We start from the raw sequence: 15,942 nt of genomic DNA, 5'->3' as shown, positions 1-15,942 counted from the left end.
ACCCTCTGCGCCACCCCTCACCTGCGTGCGGGCACACACTCTCTCTCTCTTTTGCTCTCTAAAATAAATCTTTAAAATAAAATGTTCGTTTTTTTTTTTAAGATTTTATTTATTTATTTGACAGAGACACAGCGAGAGAAGGAACACAAGCAGGGGGAGTGGAAGAGGGAGAAACAGGCTTCCTGCCAAGCAGGGAGTCCAATACGGGGCTCAGTCCCAGGACCCCGGGATCATGACTGAAGGCAGATGCTTAACGACTGAGCCATCCAAGCACCCCTGAGATTTTGTTTTGATGCAGAACAGATTCCACTCAAATTTCCATGGGCTTACCTGCATACACTAACTCTATAGCCTTCCTTGTGTCAGGGCCACTCTCATTTCTTGACTATAGCTTTCTTACTTAGTTATTTATTCTGTGCATTTGCTCATTCCCTGTTTTACTCTTTTTAAGATTTATTTATCTGAGAGAGAGAGAGCGAGCAAGTGTGTATATGCAAGTGGGTGGAGAGGTAGAGGGAGATGATCTCAAGCAGACTTCCCCTGAGTGTGGAGCTTGTGGTGGGGCTTGATCCCAGGACCTGAGAGATCATGACCTGAGCCAAAATCACGAGTCAGGCTCTTTTTTTTTTTTTTTTAAAGATTTTATTTATTTATTTGAGAGAGAGAAAGCACATGAGAGGGGGGAGGGTCAGAGGGAGAAGCATCCCCGTCGCGCAGGGAGCCCGACGCGGGACTCGATCCCGGGACTCCAGGATCATGACCTGAGCCGAAGGCAGTCACTCAACCAACTGAGCCACCCAGGCGTCCCACGAGTCAGGCTCTTAACTGACTGAGCCACCCAGGCACCCCAGCTCATTCCTTATTGAACAGGGATCTTGTGAAAATTCTTTTGGCTTCTTATAGATACTTTATTGTTATAATTTATCAGGGTTAATAATGTATGCTTTTTTTCCCCTTATTTATATTATCTTTCATGTTTCTTGTGTCAGGTGAGGTAGAGGGTTTGCTCTCTTCAGGTCAGTGAGACCATTCTAAACGGACATGTACCTTCACATACAGAAGTTTGACAATGTGGAGTTGAGCAGTTCTCTGATTAGTGAGAACTGTGGAGACCTACTCATTTCCTTGAGAAGGACCATCATTAAGTTGTGTGGCAGTGCGATGTAGTAGTAAGGACCTTAATGTAGGATTCAGGAACTGTGTGACCCTGGACAGAGCTTTCTGTTACTAAGTTTTCATCTGAGATTCTTTCTGGCTCCAAAATTTGGTGAGTCCCTGGTTGATTCTTTCCTGTTTTTACAATTTCTAATTTCATTTCTCCCAAGAGTGATCAAAGTGATCTCTTTGATAAATGACAGAGTGCCCACTAAGTGCTCTCCATGACTTCCTAAATTCAAAATCATTTATTGAACACTCACAGGATGAAAGTAGTACGTTAAATGCTTTAGAAATGTGAAGAAATGAATCTTTCCCATAGGGAGCCCACAGTCTTAAGAGTGTTTTGTTTTTAAACGCCTATCTTGTATTATGAGGTCAAATATGATAAGTTTCGTGAGAAGTAGAAAAGGTAGTACTGTTCAGAAGAGGAAGAGGTTATTCAGATCAACAGATATTGAATGTTGTATCCTGGTCACTGTGGGCACAGATCGGTATCGAATCTAATTCTTCAGTGATTTTTAAGTTAATTTCTTTCAGCCTTAATTTGTGAAAAGGTGATAATGACACCTACCTTATAAAATTGTTGCAAAGATAATGCATATTAGCACAGCACCTGTCAGAGGGTAAGTGCTTAATAAAGGAGAATTTATTGTTATTAGTAAGTGAATAAGGCCTACAGGAGTTTGGATGAAGAAGCCATGATTGCAATCTGGAACACTTAAAGAGGCCTAGTAAAAGAAGGAGAACTTGAACTGGGCATGTCCTGGAGTGCACTGCCTGCATTCTCTCAAATAGTCTGTGCTCCTAGCCCTTGGTGGAGAGAGATGGAAGAGAAAGTCATTGTTCTCTTGGCTCCAAGCTTGATTACCGACCATTGCACCTCCACTGCCTTTCAGTAAATATCTATCGAGCATCTGCTAAGTATTAGGCTTTGAGGATTTAAAGATGATTGAATTAATAAAGGAGATAACTAAGAAAATAGGCAATGCAAGTACAGTATAAAGGGGGACAAGTAACTTTACAGGGGAGAAACCTGGCAAACACTACCGTAGCCAGATAATCACATCAGCGATAAATCATGTTGATATTATCAACTCTTTATGTAAATGTGATGAGAATGGTACTTTCCCTCTAGTCTTCCTCCCCAAACCAATAACCTCAGTCTAACCATGAAAAATCATCAGACATACAAAGTAAGGGTCATTCTACAAACTACCTGACCAACACTCCTCAGAAAACTGTCAAGATCATCAAAAACAAGGAACATCTGAGAAACTGTCATAGCTAAGAGAGGCTTAAGGAGACCTAACTGAATGAATTACAGTATCCTGGATAGGATCTTGATACAAAAAGGGGGTGTTAGGGAAAAATTAATGGATACGCACTTACTTTTTAACACAACAGTTTCACAGATAAGAATCTATTTTGAAGGTACCCCTCCAACATTCTGAAAATTCATGTACACAAATTTAGTCAGTATAGCATTGTAATTTCTAAATATTGACAACAATTTAAATGCTCATACATAGGAGAGTAGTTGAGTAAACTCTGGTATATCCACACCATCTATTAAAAAAAAAACCCAGAGATCTCTGAACTGATAGAGTGATATCCAAGACATACTGTTAAACAAGAAAAGGCAAAGCTCAAAGGAGTATCTATGGTATGATATTCTCTTCATGTAAGAAAGAGGGATTTGAGAAAATGCATGTATCTGCTTATTTGTACAAAAGAAATACAGGAAGGATAAACTAGAAACTAAAGAGAGTAGTGACTTGTGGAATTTAGTGGGACAGATATGGAGAGAAGGGCACATTGGGGTTGAGGTAACAGGGATAACGAGGGAGTGGCGTTTCTCTGAGGATCCCTTCTGTATAGCCCCGACTCTTAGGACTGTAGTAGTATTTCTCATAGCCTTCATGTAATAAAAACAAACAAACAACAAAACAACCAGGTTGTGTGAGGGTAGTAGTGGTGCAAAATGGAATATAAACACTAACAAATGAACTCAACTATATTACAAAGGAATAATGTAACTGCTGAAGGGGGTGGCAAAGGAAAGAGCTGTTTGAGTAACTAAAATCTTGACTGGATATTGTGCTGAGGCTCCAGGTAAAAAGATACATAAGTGCTGCAATCTAGTCAGTAAAGGTGTTTCTCGCAGGGTATGTATAAATAGCAATTCTGGGACTATGTATTGTCTATAGTAGCATGGACAAGTAAGTAAATATATTATGGATAATAAGAGGTAGGTTTCTTACTGTTGGAGAAGGAGGTTTCAGATACAGGAAGTACAGAAGGATGAAATGAGTCCTATGGTGATAGATTGGGATTGGAGGTATCAGTATAAATTCACAGTTTTTAATATACATACAGATAGATACAGAAATATAAGTGTCTGTGCATGTGTGGGTTAGTATATACACATGTATTTCCTAGCTCTGTTGAGAGAGCCTAGAAAAACCCCAGTAGCAATGAGTGTGCCTATTGCCCAGATGTTAACACTATTGTCCAATAAAAGGAACCAAGGCTCTTTAGAAAAGTGATTGATTCCATGGATGGTGCAGGATGATAAAAGATGAGTCTGGAACAGCTTATGCCACAAAGTAAGGAAGTACTTGAAAAGATAGGGAGGAGGACCTTACACAAGAATACAGGAGCCAACCTGAAGGACTCTTCATGGCCAAAGCTGAAGTAATTTGAGCAACACAGAAAGTGATAGTATTTGGTTTTAGCCCATAGGATAGAATAAATATCCATGGATCCATACTGACATAATCAACTAAATGAATAAACAGAGAAGGAGCAGCTCGAACTTAGAGTAAAATTTTCATTAATAAATATAGAAGGGAAGAGAGAAATAGAAAATCACCATTAGGCAAACACCATAGTAATAACTTGCAGAAAAGATCCACCAATGGAGGGGCATCTGGGTGGCTCAGTTGTCACACATCTGCCTTCAGCTCAGGTCATGGTCCCAGGGTCCTGGGATTGAGTCCCGCGTTGGGCTCTCTGCTCGGCCAGGAGCCTGCTTCTCCCTCTCCCACTCCTTCTGCTTGTGTTCCCTCTCTCGCTGTCTCTCTCTCTCTCTGTGTCAAATAAATAAATAAATAAAATCTTTAAAAAAAAAAAGGATCTACCAATGGATGCTAAGATTAGTGGGCAAAATTTAAGATGAAACAGGATTTGCATAGTTCAGAGTATCTCCCCAAGAAATTTAAATACAAAGGAGATGTTAACTTTTCCAGGAGACAATACCACAACTGAGTGATCAAGGTTAACATCACCATTAAGTTCTATTGGCACCTTGGTGAAATGCACTCAGGGTATAACATCATTTTTCTGCTGTTCTTGCCAAAAATGTGTAACTTTATTCCAATAATGAAAAAACATCAGCCAAACCCAAGTTGACAGACTGACTACAAAATCAGTACTCTACAAAAGTGTCAGATACAGTTCTTGGGTGCAGTGTTCTAGAAATAGGTAGTTAAAGGTGCTGAATATTTTAGTGTTCCGATCTTTTATATGTTTCTGAATTTTTCTAATTCATCATTCGTTGATAGGGGTGTATTTACATTTCTGTGACTGAAGAATTGTCTGTTTTTGCCTTTTAATTCTATCAGTTTTTGATTTTGTGAGGTTTATACTCATTTATAATTGTTATGTCTTCTTGATAAATTGACTATCCTTTGTGGTAGTTCTCAGCTGCCAAAATGGAGTATCCACGTGATTTGAACCTCCTGAGACAGAATGTAGATGTGGAAATTCATCTTCCTGAATATGGTTTAGGACTTTGAATTAGACTTTTGATAAATTATAGTTATGGATCTTAATGTTGACTGAATCCTTTGTCCTTTTCAACATTTAATATATATGATTATCTACATTATTAGTGTTGAAAGTTTTTACTCTTTTATTGCAGCAAAAAGCAAACAGAGAAGCTTTCTAAAACAAAGAAATCAGTTCCTTTGTTCAGTTCTGATCTGTAATTCAAACTAACAAATTGGCCTATAAACAGTTTGAAGAAGTTTGAAAACAAGATACATAGAGTTGTAGTAAGAAGTAGAAAATACGGTGTACTGTCCTTAATGTATTTTGTTGTTCTCATTAATTTTTGGTGAATTAAATAGTGAATGAATCTATAGTTTTTTTTTTAAAACAGAGACTCGGTGTTCTGTCAGACTGATAGAGATTAGTGGCATACCATACTACTGCTTTCAGAAGTTTGACTTAGGCTCTAGTCTCTAAGTTATAATATTCTCATGTATTTGTTAAGCTTATTAGTTCTTTTTTCTCAACTCTATTTAGAAGTGTCACAACTAAAAACTGAATAAGAAAAAAAAGCCATATTTCTCCCAGTACTGTACTGAAGAGAAAATATATCCACATTGTTTTTACTGCTTTAAGTTGATCTGAAAGTTAATTGGACTGGTTAATAGACACTGGGATTTTGACCACAGTCACTGACTCCATATATTAACTTCTGTTTGCAGAGTTATGAGTTCTACAGTGGAAGTTAATGAGTTTATACAGAGTGAAATTAAAGTTAAGTCAAGAACTTTTAATATTAGGAATTAGGATATCAATAATATCAGCAATAAGACATCGGTGTATAGATTGTACTACCCTTTACCTAGGATGAATAAGTTACTGAATGTATAGAATTCTTTATGTACACACTGTCCTTAGTGAATATCTAAAGGTAATACCTGTTATTCTATAAAGACCCAGAGTCTGAGAAGGGACCTTGTGTAGTGGCAAGGATATGAGCTAGGAGGGCAGGCGTGGGTCTGTATCTTAGTTTATTCATTCAATAGCCAAATGACTTTGGGCTACTCACTTAATTTCTCTGAAATTTATATTTCCCATGCCTTAAATTAGGGATAAATACTTACATCTTAGGTTTGTTTTGAGGAAGAAACGAGATGCAGTGTGTGTACTTGAAAGAAACCTGGTGATCAGTACATATGAGGGCTTTTTCCTTTCACTTTTTTGTTTCTTCCTGCGTTTGGTTCAGTATAATTAATGCTTTTATATATGGTTAATTTAGCCTCCTAATGAAAAACTTTTGACTGTCAGCATGCTCTTTAAATGTAAATGGAAGCAGTCTGGATATTAAAGATTTATTTAATTAGAAGTACTTTTACAAATATTTCTCAGTTGGCTGCATAATAGGCACTTAGTATATATTGATAACATGTTTATATTTGCTTCATTGTCAGAAGATGGCCTGATAATAATGTCCATTTATTTCTTTAGATGTAGAAGATCTTTATGAACCAGTGTCAGTGCCATTCTCATACCCCAATGGACTCAGTGAAAACACATCTCTTGTTGAGAAGTTGAAACATATGGAAGCCAGGGCACTGTCTGCTGAAGCTGAATTAGCTAGAGCACGTGAGGATCTGCAAAGAATGAAGTAATTTATCAATCTTAAAGAAAAGTAGTTATTTAGAGCCCAAAAGTAATACCACTAATAATAAGGTGGAATGTGGTAAAACTTTTCATGTACTGGAAAGCACAATGTAGGTATTTAATTTTAAATTTATTTTAAATTAATGATATGCAACATTTTCATATGTTATGTAGTTGATTAACAATAAAATTTTGTGGTTTTACTTGTTCTCACATACTTCTTTATAATTACTTTTGTACTAATGGTTATTGTTCTGGGAGTGTTGTCCTCTTGAGTGCTTTTGTTCTTTGGTATTGCCTTCCTTTGAACTACTCTGTATCTAATAGATTTTTCCATTTGCTTTTTTTCTCCTAGGCTTTTAAAGGGGAGTAATTAATATTTTTTAGGGTTGGGGACAATACAGGGTTGAAATTTTTGTTTTTAAAGAATCAAAGTATAATTACGTAGTACTTAATTAGAAAACCAGATACATAGGATGGTTTTCTCCAGTGAGTAAATTAGCCTTCTTCTGGCTTACTACTTCACAGAATTTAATGTGCATGTGAATCACCTGAGAATTTGTTAAACTGTACATTCTGATGCAGAGGTCTGAAATAGGGCCTGAGATTCTGCATTTCTACCAAGTATAGCTTTAGCTGTTGGATTTGTAAGTTGGTTGCCATTCCCTCAGTGCCCATTTGATGGTTTGCCAGAAGGTCCAGCAGGGAACATAGTGTAGCTGATTGTGGCTCCCTTTCCCCGTTTTGAGATTTTATGCTAGTTAATCTGATAAACAACGACAACTCTACTATCTGCCTCTTTGCATTTCTCCCCCATGTATACATTATAGATTCTTAATATGTTGTGATCAGAGAGGGAATTGAGCTTTAGAGCAGCAGTGGGTGGTGGTGGTGTATGTAAATAATTCTCAATTTGGGTCAACTTTTTGTCCATATAACCCTTCCATGAAATACGGTTTCAAAGAATATTAATAGTGTTGAAATATACCACATTGATCAGCTGCTAAAATAGGATTTTAGAACAATAGAAATAATAAAGTTGAATAAAGATAATGTGATTTTGTTCAGTTGGAATATACAAACAGCTATAATCTTCAGTTGGCAGTGTTTTTGTGGTTTGCAGAGGGAATGTTTACATACGGGTTTAAATATGCTGTTGCTTAAGATCCAGCAGGGGGAGCCTTCAGTTCCTTAAGATAGAATGTTGTGCTGGAAGGCTCATCACACTGCATACCCCACTCCCTCCCCTTTCCTCTCCCTCAACCTCTAGCCTTTCCTCTTTTCATGGTCCAGTAAACCTGTCTCAAGGGTGTATTTCAAATTGATTACAGACAATTTGCTCAGGATTTTGTGATGAACGCAGATGTCAGAACCTGCTCGTCATCTACTGCCATCGCAGACCTCCAGGAAGATGAGGATGGTGTTTATTTCAGCTCATACGGGCATTATGGGATACATGAAGAAATGCTGAAGGTTAGAAAAGAGCACAAATGCACCAAATCCATACAAAAGGAAAAAGAAAATAAAACAAGTTCTTAATATATATGCTGGGAGAACTGGGGGTTTTTTGGGTTTTTTTAGAACTGCTTTTTAAATCTCTTTTGTGCTTAATAGCACATCTTGGGTTGAAAAGACTACAGGAGCATCACAGCCACTGTAAATTCCATTTAAGATCATTATTAATCTTTATTATGAAATCTTTACTTTTGCTTGAAATAGAACATTGGAAAAAACTGCTGCTGGTTTTCGTCTTCTTAAGAGCAACTATTAAATGGGAACAAATAAATTATACGTTTGCCTTTTAATGTACAGAGGGGATGATTAATTTTAGTGTTTTAAATAGCAATACTGACTTCAGTTTGGGCAAATAATTTTTTGGTACAAAGTTTAATTATAAATAATCCTCACAGTTGTCATGGCATAACTTTTTTACATTTGAAATCATTGATATGTAGAATTTCCTAAATTGGTCAAATCAGATTTTTAAATTTGGTTGGTTTTAATTTTTATAATGATAATATCCATATAAAATATAAGTAGATTTCTAGCTATAGCTAGTAATTATACATTTGATTACATTATTATAGATTGTAAAACAGTAAGATGTAATTTTTTAATTCGGTAAAACTAAAAATATCTATAGTTGAACAAGTGTTGGAATGTAAAAAATTTATTGAAAATATTAGATGTTCATCTCTGTGGATTTTAGATGCCCCTACCTTTTCTTGAAAACCAACAAAAAATTCGTTCCTAAATCCTTCCTCACAAGATTATTTTATTTTGGAAAGCCCTGAGACTGTGTTCCTGTGACACAGATGCGTTTAAAACACCTAGGGATATTTAATAACACGTATGTATTTTGTTGAGTCAGGTTTGCAGGATCACAGAGTGGAGGTCTGCTGATTAATAGCAATTGTAATTACTTGGGGTGTTTTAAAGTAATGTCATGTTATTTCTCTACTAATGACATGTCACAGTTGGTTGTGCTTTTTGTTGTCACTTGGGTAATGGCATAGCGTTATAAATAACAGTTATCTTATAAGTGATAAATTATTTTAAGTCCAGAGTGAGTTTGTTTAAAAGAAATTGACTTACTCTGTTTTCTTTGTTAAAATTAATTTTATTGTGCCTAGAATTTTTTTTATTTTTTTATTGTTATGTTAATCACCACCATACATTACATCATTAGTTCTTGATGTAGTGTTCCATGATTCATTGTTTGTGCATAACACCCAATGCTCCACACAGACTGTGCCCTCTTTAATACCCATCACCAGGCTAACCCATCCCCCTACCCTCCTCCCCTCTAGAACCCTCAGTTTGTTTTTCAGAGTCCATCGTCTCTCATGGTTCATCTCCCCCTCCGACTTACTCTCCTTCATAGAATTTTTTTTTTTTTAAGGAGTTCACTTAAGCCCATGTTTGTCATTTTAAATCGCCCCATCAATTTTAATGCCTTTGGTATGGAAATTGTGTGGGTTTTCAGACAGATAAGGTTACTGAGACTCCAAGGAGATAGTACATAAAAGTATCCTAGGTACAATCATCAAGGGAATCCAGTTTGACTACTTACTTCCCAATGTCTGTTCTGGACATTTGTAGCTGTATATCCATAACTAGAACATCTTCATACCTGATGGCATATCCCTAAGTCCTTTTGACGTACATATGGATTTAAGAAGTTCCAGCTTGAAGTTTCCAGTGCTAACCTTTTCCCTTTTAGAGAATCATTTAAGAATCCCTATTAATATAATTTTCCATGCCTCACTTCCTGTTAGCTATTACACAATGTAATTACCTCTCCTTGGTGATGACTTGATTAAGTGTTCATAGGAAAAAGGATATATTCCATGCAAAAAGAACTATTTATCCAATTTATATTTTGCTAACTTATATACTGCGGGTGAGTAGGAAATGTTCCCTATATCAAGCTGTTTCTTATCAAAAACAGTTCTTAGCTCAACATAATCTGTTTAAGGTTGTGCTACTACCAGAATCTCACTTGATCTTTATAAATAATTTAAAATTGAGAAACCATGAATAGGATTTATTTTTATGCGTAGAATTGGCCTTGCTTTTTATAGGGAGAGTATTTGGATTTTTAGTTACTTAGTCTCATATTTCAATGACACTATTTTGGCATATGTTGTGATTATAATTATAAATAAAGGTACTTTGTGATCTTACTTCCTGGAGTTCAGATGAAGATAACATTTTGGAATTCCAGAGATACAGTTGATGGAAGGATGGATTACATGAACTTTCAAAATCCTTTGCCACTTAATCTTTCTGAAGAACAGTCATTGTTGACTAATGTTGTAGATCTGAGATGCATCACTCTCTTTTTTCCCAAGAAAAACATTGTTCATCCTGGTGAACATTTATCACAGATCATAGTACCATTAGATAATTTTTCTTGACTGCATTCTTCTCATTGTATCTCCAGCCAACTCATGCATTCCTTCCACCTTCATGAGCCTGTCATTTAAAACATACTGTCATTTATATATATAAAATTTGTAGTATATACTTTACTGTAGTCTCATTCTTAAATTTTTTTTTAACACTTGCAGGAATAATTCCATGGCACTTCACTAGTCTTAAAAAATTATTTTGCTTCTTAGTATTAGAGCTCTGATTTTATTTTTCTTTTGTGTTTCTTAGTTTTAATAGGCTGGTGAAAAAGATAATTTTTAAGATTTCTATCACCTTGTTTTGTATTGAAGTGTTAGTGTTTTCTTAGAATACATTTTTAGAAGTGGTTATGAGTGCTAGTCTTTTATTTGCTTGCATTTTCATGTTTAGTGGTTTTTCTTTCAAAACTTCAGTTATTAAATTGAAGCTCTGCTATGTCCAAGGCACTCTGTTTGGTATACTTTGGATTTTATTGCCCCAGAGTGAGCATGTGAATGAAAGCAGATGGATCTGTAGAAAGAGCACTTACAAAGGACTGTAGTTGAGGGAGCAGCGGTGCATGGATTTAGGACAGGAGCAGTGGTGAGGCAGTGTGATTGGCGAGAGCTTTCCAAGTGACTGCCTCCTAGACTGATGTTCACCCAGCAAAAATCGCTGGTTGTAATATAAGATGAGTATAAAAATGATGGATGTATGGAATCGTATATATTTTTTTAAAAGACTTTTAAAATTCATTAGTTAATAGGTGTAAATTTATTTAAACATTAGATTCTTTTAGTAAGTCTTAAAATAATTTCAGGGAAAGGTTTAATAAACCTTATTTAAAATTTTGTTCATAAAGCAATTAGAAATAATTCCATCAGAAAACATGGAATTCTAAAAAACAAAACAAAACATGGAATTCTGCAATTCCCCGTTTTTATATCCTGTAATTAAGTAAAACAACTTGGCTTTTAATTTAAGACCTTTATATGTTTTTTTGCCCTAAAATTGTTTTTTGAAGGGTATAGATTGCATAAATTTTGATATCATAGCATTTGCTGTAATATTTCTTTTTACCTAGTGTGAAACCCAAAACTGGAATTCCTAATCTATTTTTATCGTGCTCATTTTATTTACTTCACAGCAGAGGCCCTTACTGCTTAATTTGCTGGCCGTATATGTCTCAACTGAAGTAATTTAAAAGGGAATTGGCTCTATTCTTGAACTAAAATAAATGTTTGCATTCGATGCCTGTCTCAGTCACAGGTCATGTGAGACTCCAGAGTGTAGAAGTCTCAAATGTGAGCTGCAGGGCTCAAATGATTTACCTATGGGGTTATAGACTTTTAAGCATCATTTCCTACTACAGACGTTTCTAGAAACAAAACAGGATTATAAATTCAGATAGGTGCTGATCAGTGACTTTCTTAGAAAAACCATACTCCATGTGGCTTCATTTTTTATATGTAACTGTAGCTTTTACAGTCACCTGTTTTGGTTATTTTTCTCCCATGTTTTAACATAGCATTTTAACATTTAACATAGTAGTCTCCCTTTACAACATACAGGTTGTCAGGCTCTAGATTCCAGGCCCTATGTGAAGGAGCAAAACATCATGTTCAGCTTCTGTTAGCTTTAATTATCAATTGAAGTCTTGAAATGATAACGCGTGTCAAGACAAAAATTTGTACATGTTTAAGAATTTCGACCTTATCTGACTTTAAGTAATTTTCTTTGTGTGTCGTTGGCATTTCTATTTTTTCTTGTTTTCTTTTAGGACAAAAAAAATAAGCTTAGCTTTCCAAGCAAACTAGCAATATGTGATAAAATAACAAATAACTTCCTAGAAATTTTTATATTTTCAGTCTGTCCTATAAACAGAATGCTTTTCTCTCTCTACTCTAGGACAAAGTACGAACAGAAAGTTACCGAGATTTTATGTACCAAAATCCACATATCTTCAAAGACAAGGTGAGTAGCATAGGCTATAGAATTGCACATTTCATGTGGATCTTGGACAGTAGAAGTCGTCTCTTGGGTCTCATGGTGCTAGCAGTTGATTTAGTGTACTCTGGCTTTATTTCATGGAAGACTTTATGATGCTTCTCTGTGGTGCAGAATCCTGATAGCAGAAATGCTGATTGGTGCTGCCATTCAGTGTATAGATTTTTTAAATTGAAATTCATTAATTACAGTGACGTGGTTTAGTTAAACTTTGCTTCTCCAGATTATTTTGCTTAAACCATACTGTTGATTTACTGTGATTCCTATGAATTTCAAATGTATCAGATAAGCCCTGTACCAAAGCATACTTTTAGTGATTACTCTGGTGTGTGTTAATTAGTTAAAAATTAATAATTTTAAGAAGTTATTAATAAGTAGGGTCAAATATTGTAAGGTAGAACTTAGGTCCTTTAAGACCTCATATACCTCTTCATGAGACACTTTGTATTTTACAGTTAGTCTTAATATCATTTCAGGGTATTTCAAAGATGAAATTTCACACTGTGTTTGTGTGTGTGTTTGTGTGTGTTTGAAATTTGTGTCATTTTTCTTTCCTCCCTTATGAATTGTTTTCATTTTTTCTTCTTCACTTCCTCGTTCCCTCCCTTTCTACGTTGGCATGTTTACCTAAAAGTTCAGATTTTCTGTTTGTTCTTTCTTATTGGAAATTAGTCCACTAATTTAGTCAAAGATACTATCATTTCTGCCACATATATACCTCTGGGAATTTTTCCCCACCCTTTCCACTTAAAGAATATATATATTGACAACATACCAGGTTTTTATAATTCCCCTTTCACCTTCATTTTAAAAGATAGTTCTCCAAGGTTATTTCATAAGCTTTATGTGATACTGCAGCAGTGACTAACAATCTTTATATTTTAAAAAATTTCTTTTCCTAATTTGCATATTGTTTGGAATATAATACAGATTGGCTTTTCATTTTCCTTATCTGTTTCCCAAGAGCTGTGTTTCACTTGTGACTTAGCTGAGTTAGACAGTTGAAATTTATATGGTACTCTGATATCTTTGCCAAAGCATTACCTAACATGAAAGGTTTATGATAATATGTATTTCTTTGTATTTACTGATCCCCTGTTATAGACAAATAGGTGATTTCATTTTTAAAATCTTACTTTTTATCTTTCTTTGTACTTAGCTTTTTTGTGTGCTTTTTATATGTTTTACAGCAGAGACTAAGAATTCTTTTATGTTTGGTTTTTATAGTTACACCCAAATGCTGGAACAATTTATTTAATATGTCTGAAAAACCACTTTGTTTCCCAAGAAGCAAATATGTTACTATTAAAAATTTTGCTTTATACTTATAGTTAGACTGTACCCAGATTTTTCTTTTATTTTTTCATTAATATGTTGTAGAGAAATTAAGCATGTACTGGCCTGGGTCATTAATCCTGCCTAGCTTCTCAGGAACGAGATATATAATAATTTTAGACAAGTGGATGGATCTCTTTGGGCCTCATCTGTAAAATGAAATCATTTTAATCCCTTCTGGTTTGAAAATTTTATGATTTTTTTAAATTGTAAAAGCACTGGTTTTGAGCCATCTTTTCATAATACTTTTTGATGCAAATACTATAAGAATTTGTTAAGTGAAATTAAGTTAGAAGTATCTTTTCCAGTATGCTTCTGAATAGACTCGTGTCTTATGATATCTAAAAATATACTGAAAAGGCACAAATATTTATAATTAGAAGATTAATCATTGAGAAATTAAGTAATTCTGAATATTTCTATATGGAATGCATCTTAGTGGATTCATAGACATACACAGTCACTTTCTGCTTCTAGTTTTTAATTTGTAACGGTATTATAGAAATGTTATGTATATATGTTATACATTTTCAGACACAATACATGCCCATGGAAAATATATAATGTTTCAGTTATTTTGTGCTTTACTTACTGCTCTTACTGGAGACATTAAATCTGCCAAAGTCAGAAAACAGCTTATTAATAATTTGGGAGTATTTTTCCTTAGCAGTTTCTCTAAAATGCTTTCATTTAAGTTAATCAGTGTGTAATTAGTTTTGCTTAGCACTTATGGCTTCTCAAAAATATACTGCAATGTAAAATATTATACCTATCAATTTTTAATTCCTTAAAAAACACTTTCAGGGTTTAATTTCTGTAATTAACAGTATTAAATAATCTAGCACTTTCATATTTTTAAATGATTTGGGATACTTTATCATACTATGGCTACAGATTTAGAAAATTTACTACCATGTATTTAAGTAGCATTTGATAATTTATATATTGCTTTCAAACACGTGTCATTGTCACTGTATAGTATACCTATAACTAGGCAGGGCAGGTATTTATCTCCTTTTGCAAATGTAGATATTTGAGACCAATAGGTTAATTGACTTGCCCTAAAACAGGCAACTAAACCAAAAACAAACACTTTCCTCCTAGTCTAGTGCCCTTAACCTTGTGCCACTGCACTTGAAATACCATTATGTTAAAATAGAATGCATAATTAGGGTGGGATGCATTATTTTAATTGACATTTTTCATACTTGGGTCATACAATTTTTGTGTGCCATGATAAGAATATGTTCATAAAATTATCTTTTTTAAATGTATGAAATAACTTGTTTTCCTATGTTTTATTACCATTGTTTTTGTTTGCTTTTATCTCCATTTGGTAGACAAACTTTATACAATACTAGCTTCTATATCATATTATATAGTGCATAGTAGAGTTTATTTTCAAAAAGATGCTTATAATGAAAAATATGTTTCTTCCTTTCTTCTCTTCCTCCATCCCTCCCTTCTTGCCTTCTTTCTTTTATTCCTCTCTTAGTACTGTTTGAATTCACAAACCTCCTGTGGAGGCCATATGGTTTCTCAGATTTAATTTAATTTGGGTGGCACTTAATCATGTTATCATGCACTCGTAATTAATTTCTATTTGTAGTCCATTGAAGAAATTCACAGTTAGGTGCCTTCACTATGCTTTTGATTATTATCTACAGTTAAATTGATTCACTTTTTTTCTTTTCCTTTTTTTTTCCTTAGAAAAAGGAATCAAATTCCTTCATTTTATAAAATAATGTTAGTTTATTCTGTCATCATTTTTACCTTCCTTTGATTCTGTCAAGTTTTAAGTTTTAGTTTATTACCTAATTTTGAGTAGGTGTAATAATTAATATATAATTAAAAATATTTTTAAAAATATAGCTTTAGAAGCAGATTGGCCTATGTTTGCATGCTAGCTTTATAAATTACCAGCTTTATGATTCTGGACCTCTTCCCTTCCCTCTCCCAAGCTCTCTCATTTGCAGAATGAGGATTAAGTAAGACTTTTATATATATATATATATATATATATATATATATACACACACACACACACACACACACACACATATATGTACATATATATAATACATACACACACGTGCATATATATGCATATGTATATAAATTGTGTGTGTGTAT

General features: G+C 34.5%; 1 protein-coding gene across 6 annotated transcripts in view; it reads left to right on the top strand.

The window, feature by feature from the left end:
- Positions 1-15,942, top strand: part of PRMT3 (protein arginine methyltransferase 3) — a 141,755-nt gene that overhangs the window by 5,047 nt on the left and 120,766 nt on the right. For all 6 annotated transcript variants that reach the window (XR_012381862.1, XM_073904852.1, XM_025878546.2 and 3 more), the window contains 3 exons: positions 6,418-6,577; positions 7,905-8,046; positions 12,376-12,441. Coding sequence is in view for 5 of the 6 variants with exons in the window: in XM_073904852.1 (XP_073760953.1) it covers positions 6,418-6,577; positions 7,905-8,046; positions 12,376-12,441 (368 nt within the window). In the remaining variant the exon portion in view is untranslated. The remainder of the gene's footprint in view (positions 1-6,417; positions 6,578-7,904; positions 8,047-12,375; positions 12,442-15,942) is intronic.

This window comes from Callorhinus ursinus, unplaced genomic scaffold, assembly GCF_003265705.2.
Source record: "Callorhinus ursinus isolate GAN/ISIS: 27379988/994484 unplaced genomic scaffold, GSC_fseal_2.0 scaffold21, whole genome shotgun sequence".
Taxonomy (NCBI): domain Eukaryota; kingdom Metazoa; phylum Chordata; class Mammalia; order Carnivora; family Otariidae; genus Callorhinus; species Callorhinus ursinus.
The sequence above is the reverse complement of the archived record's forward strand: the minus strand, read 5'-3'. Positions and strand labels throughout refer to the sequence as shown.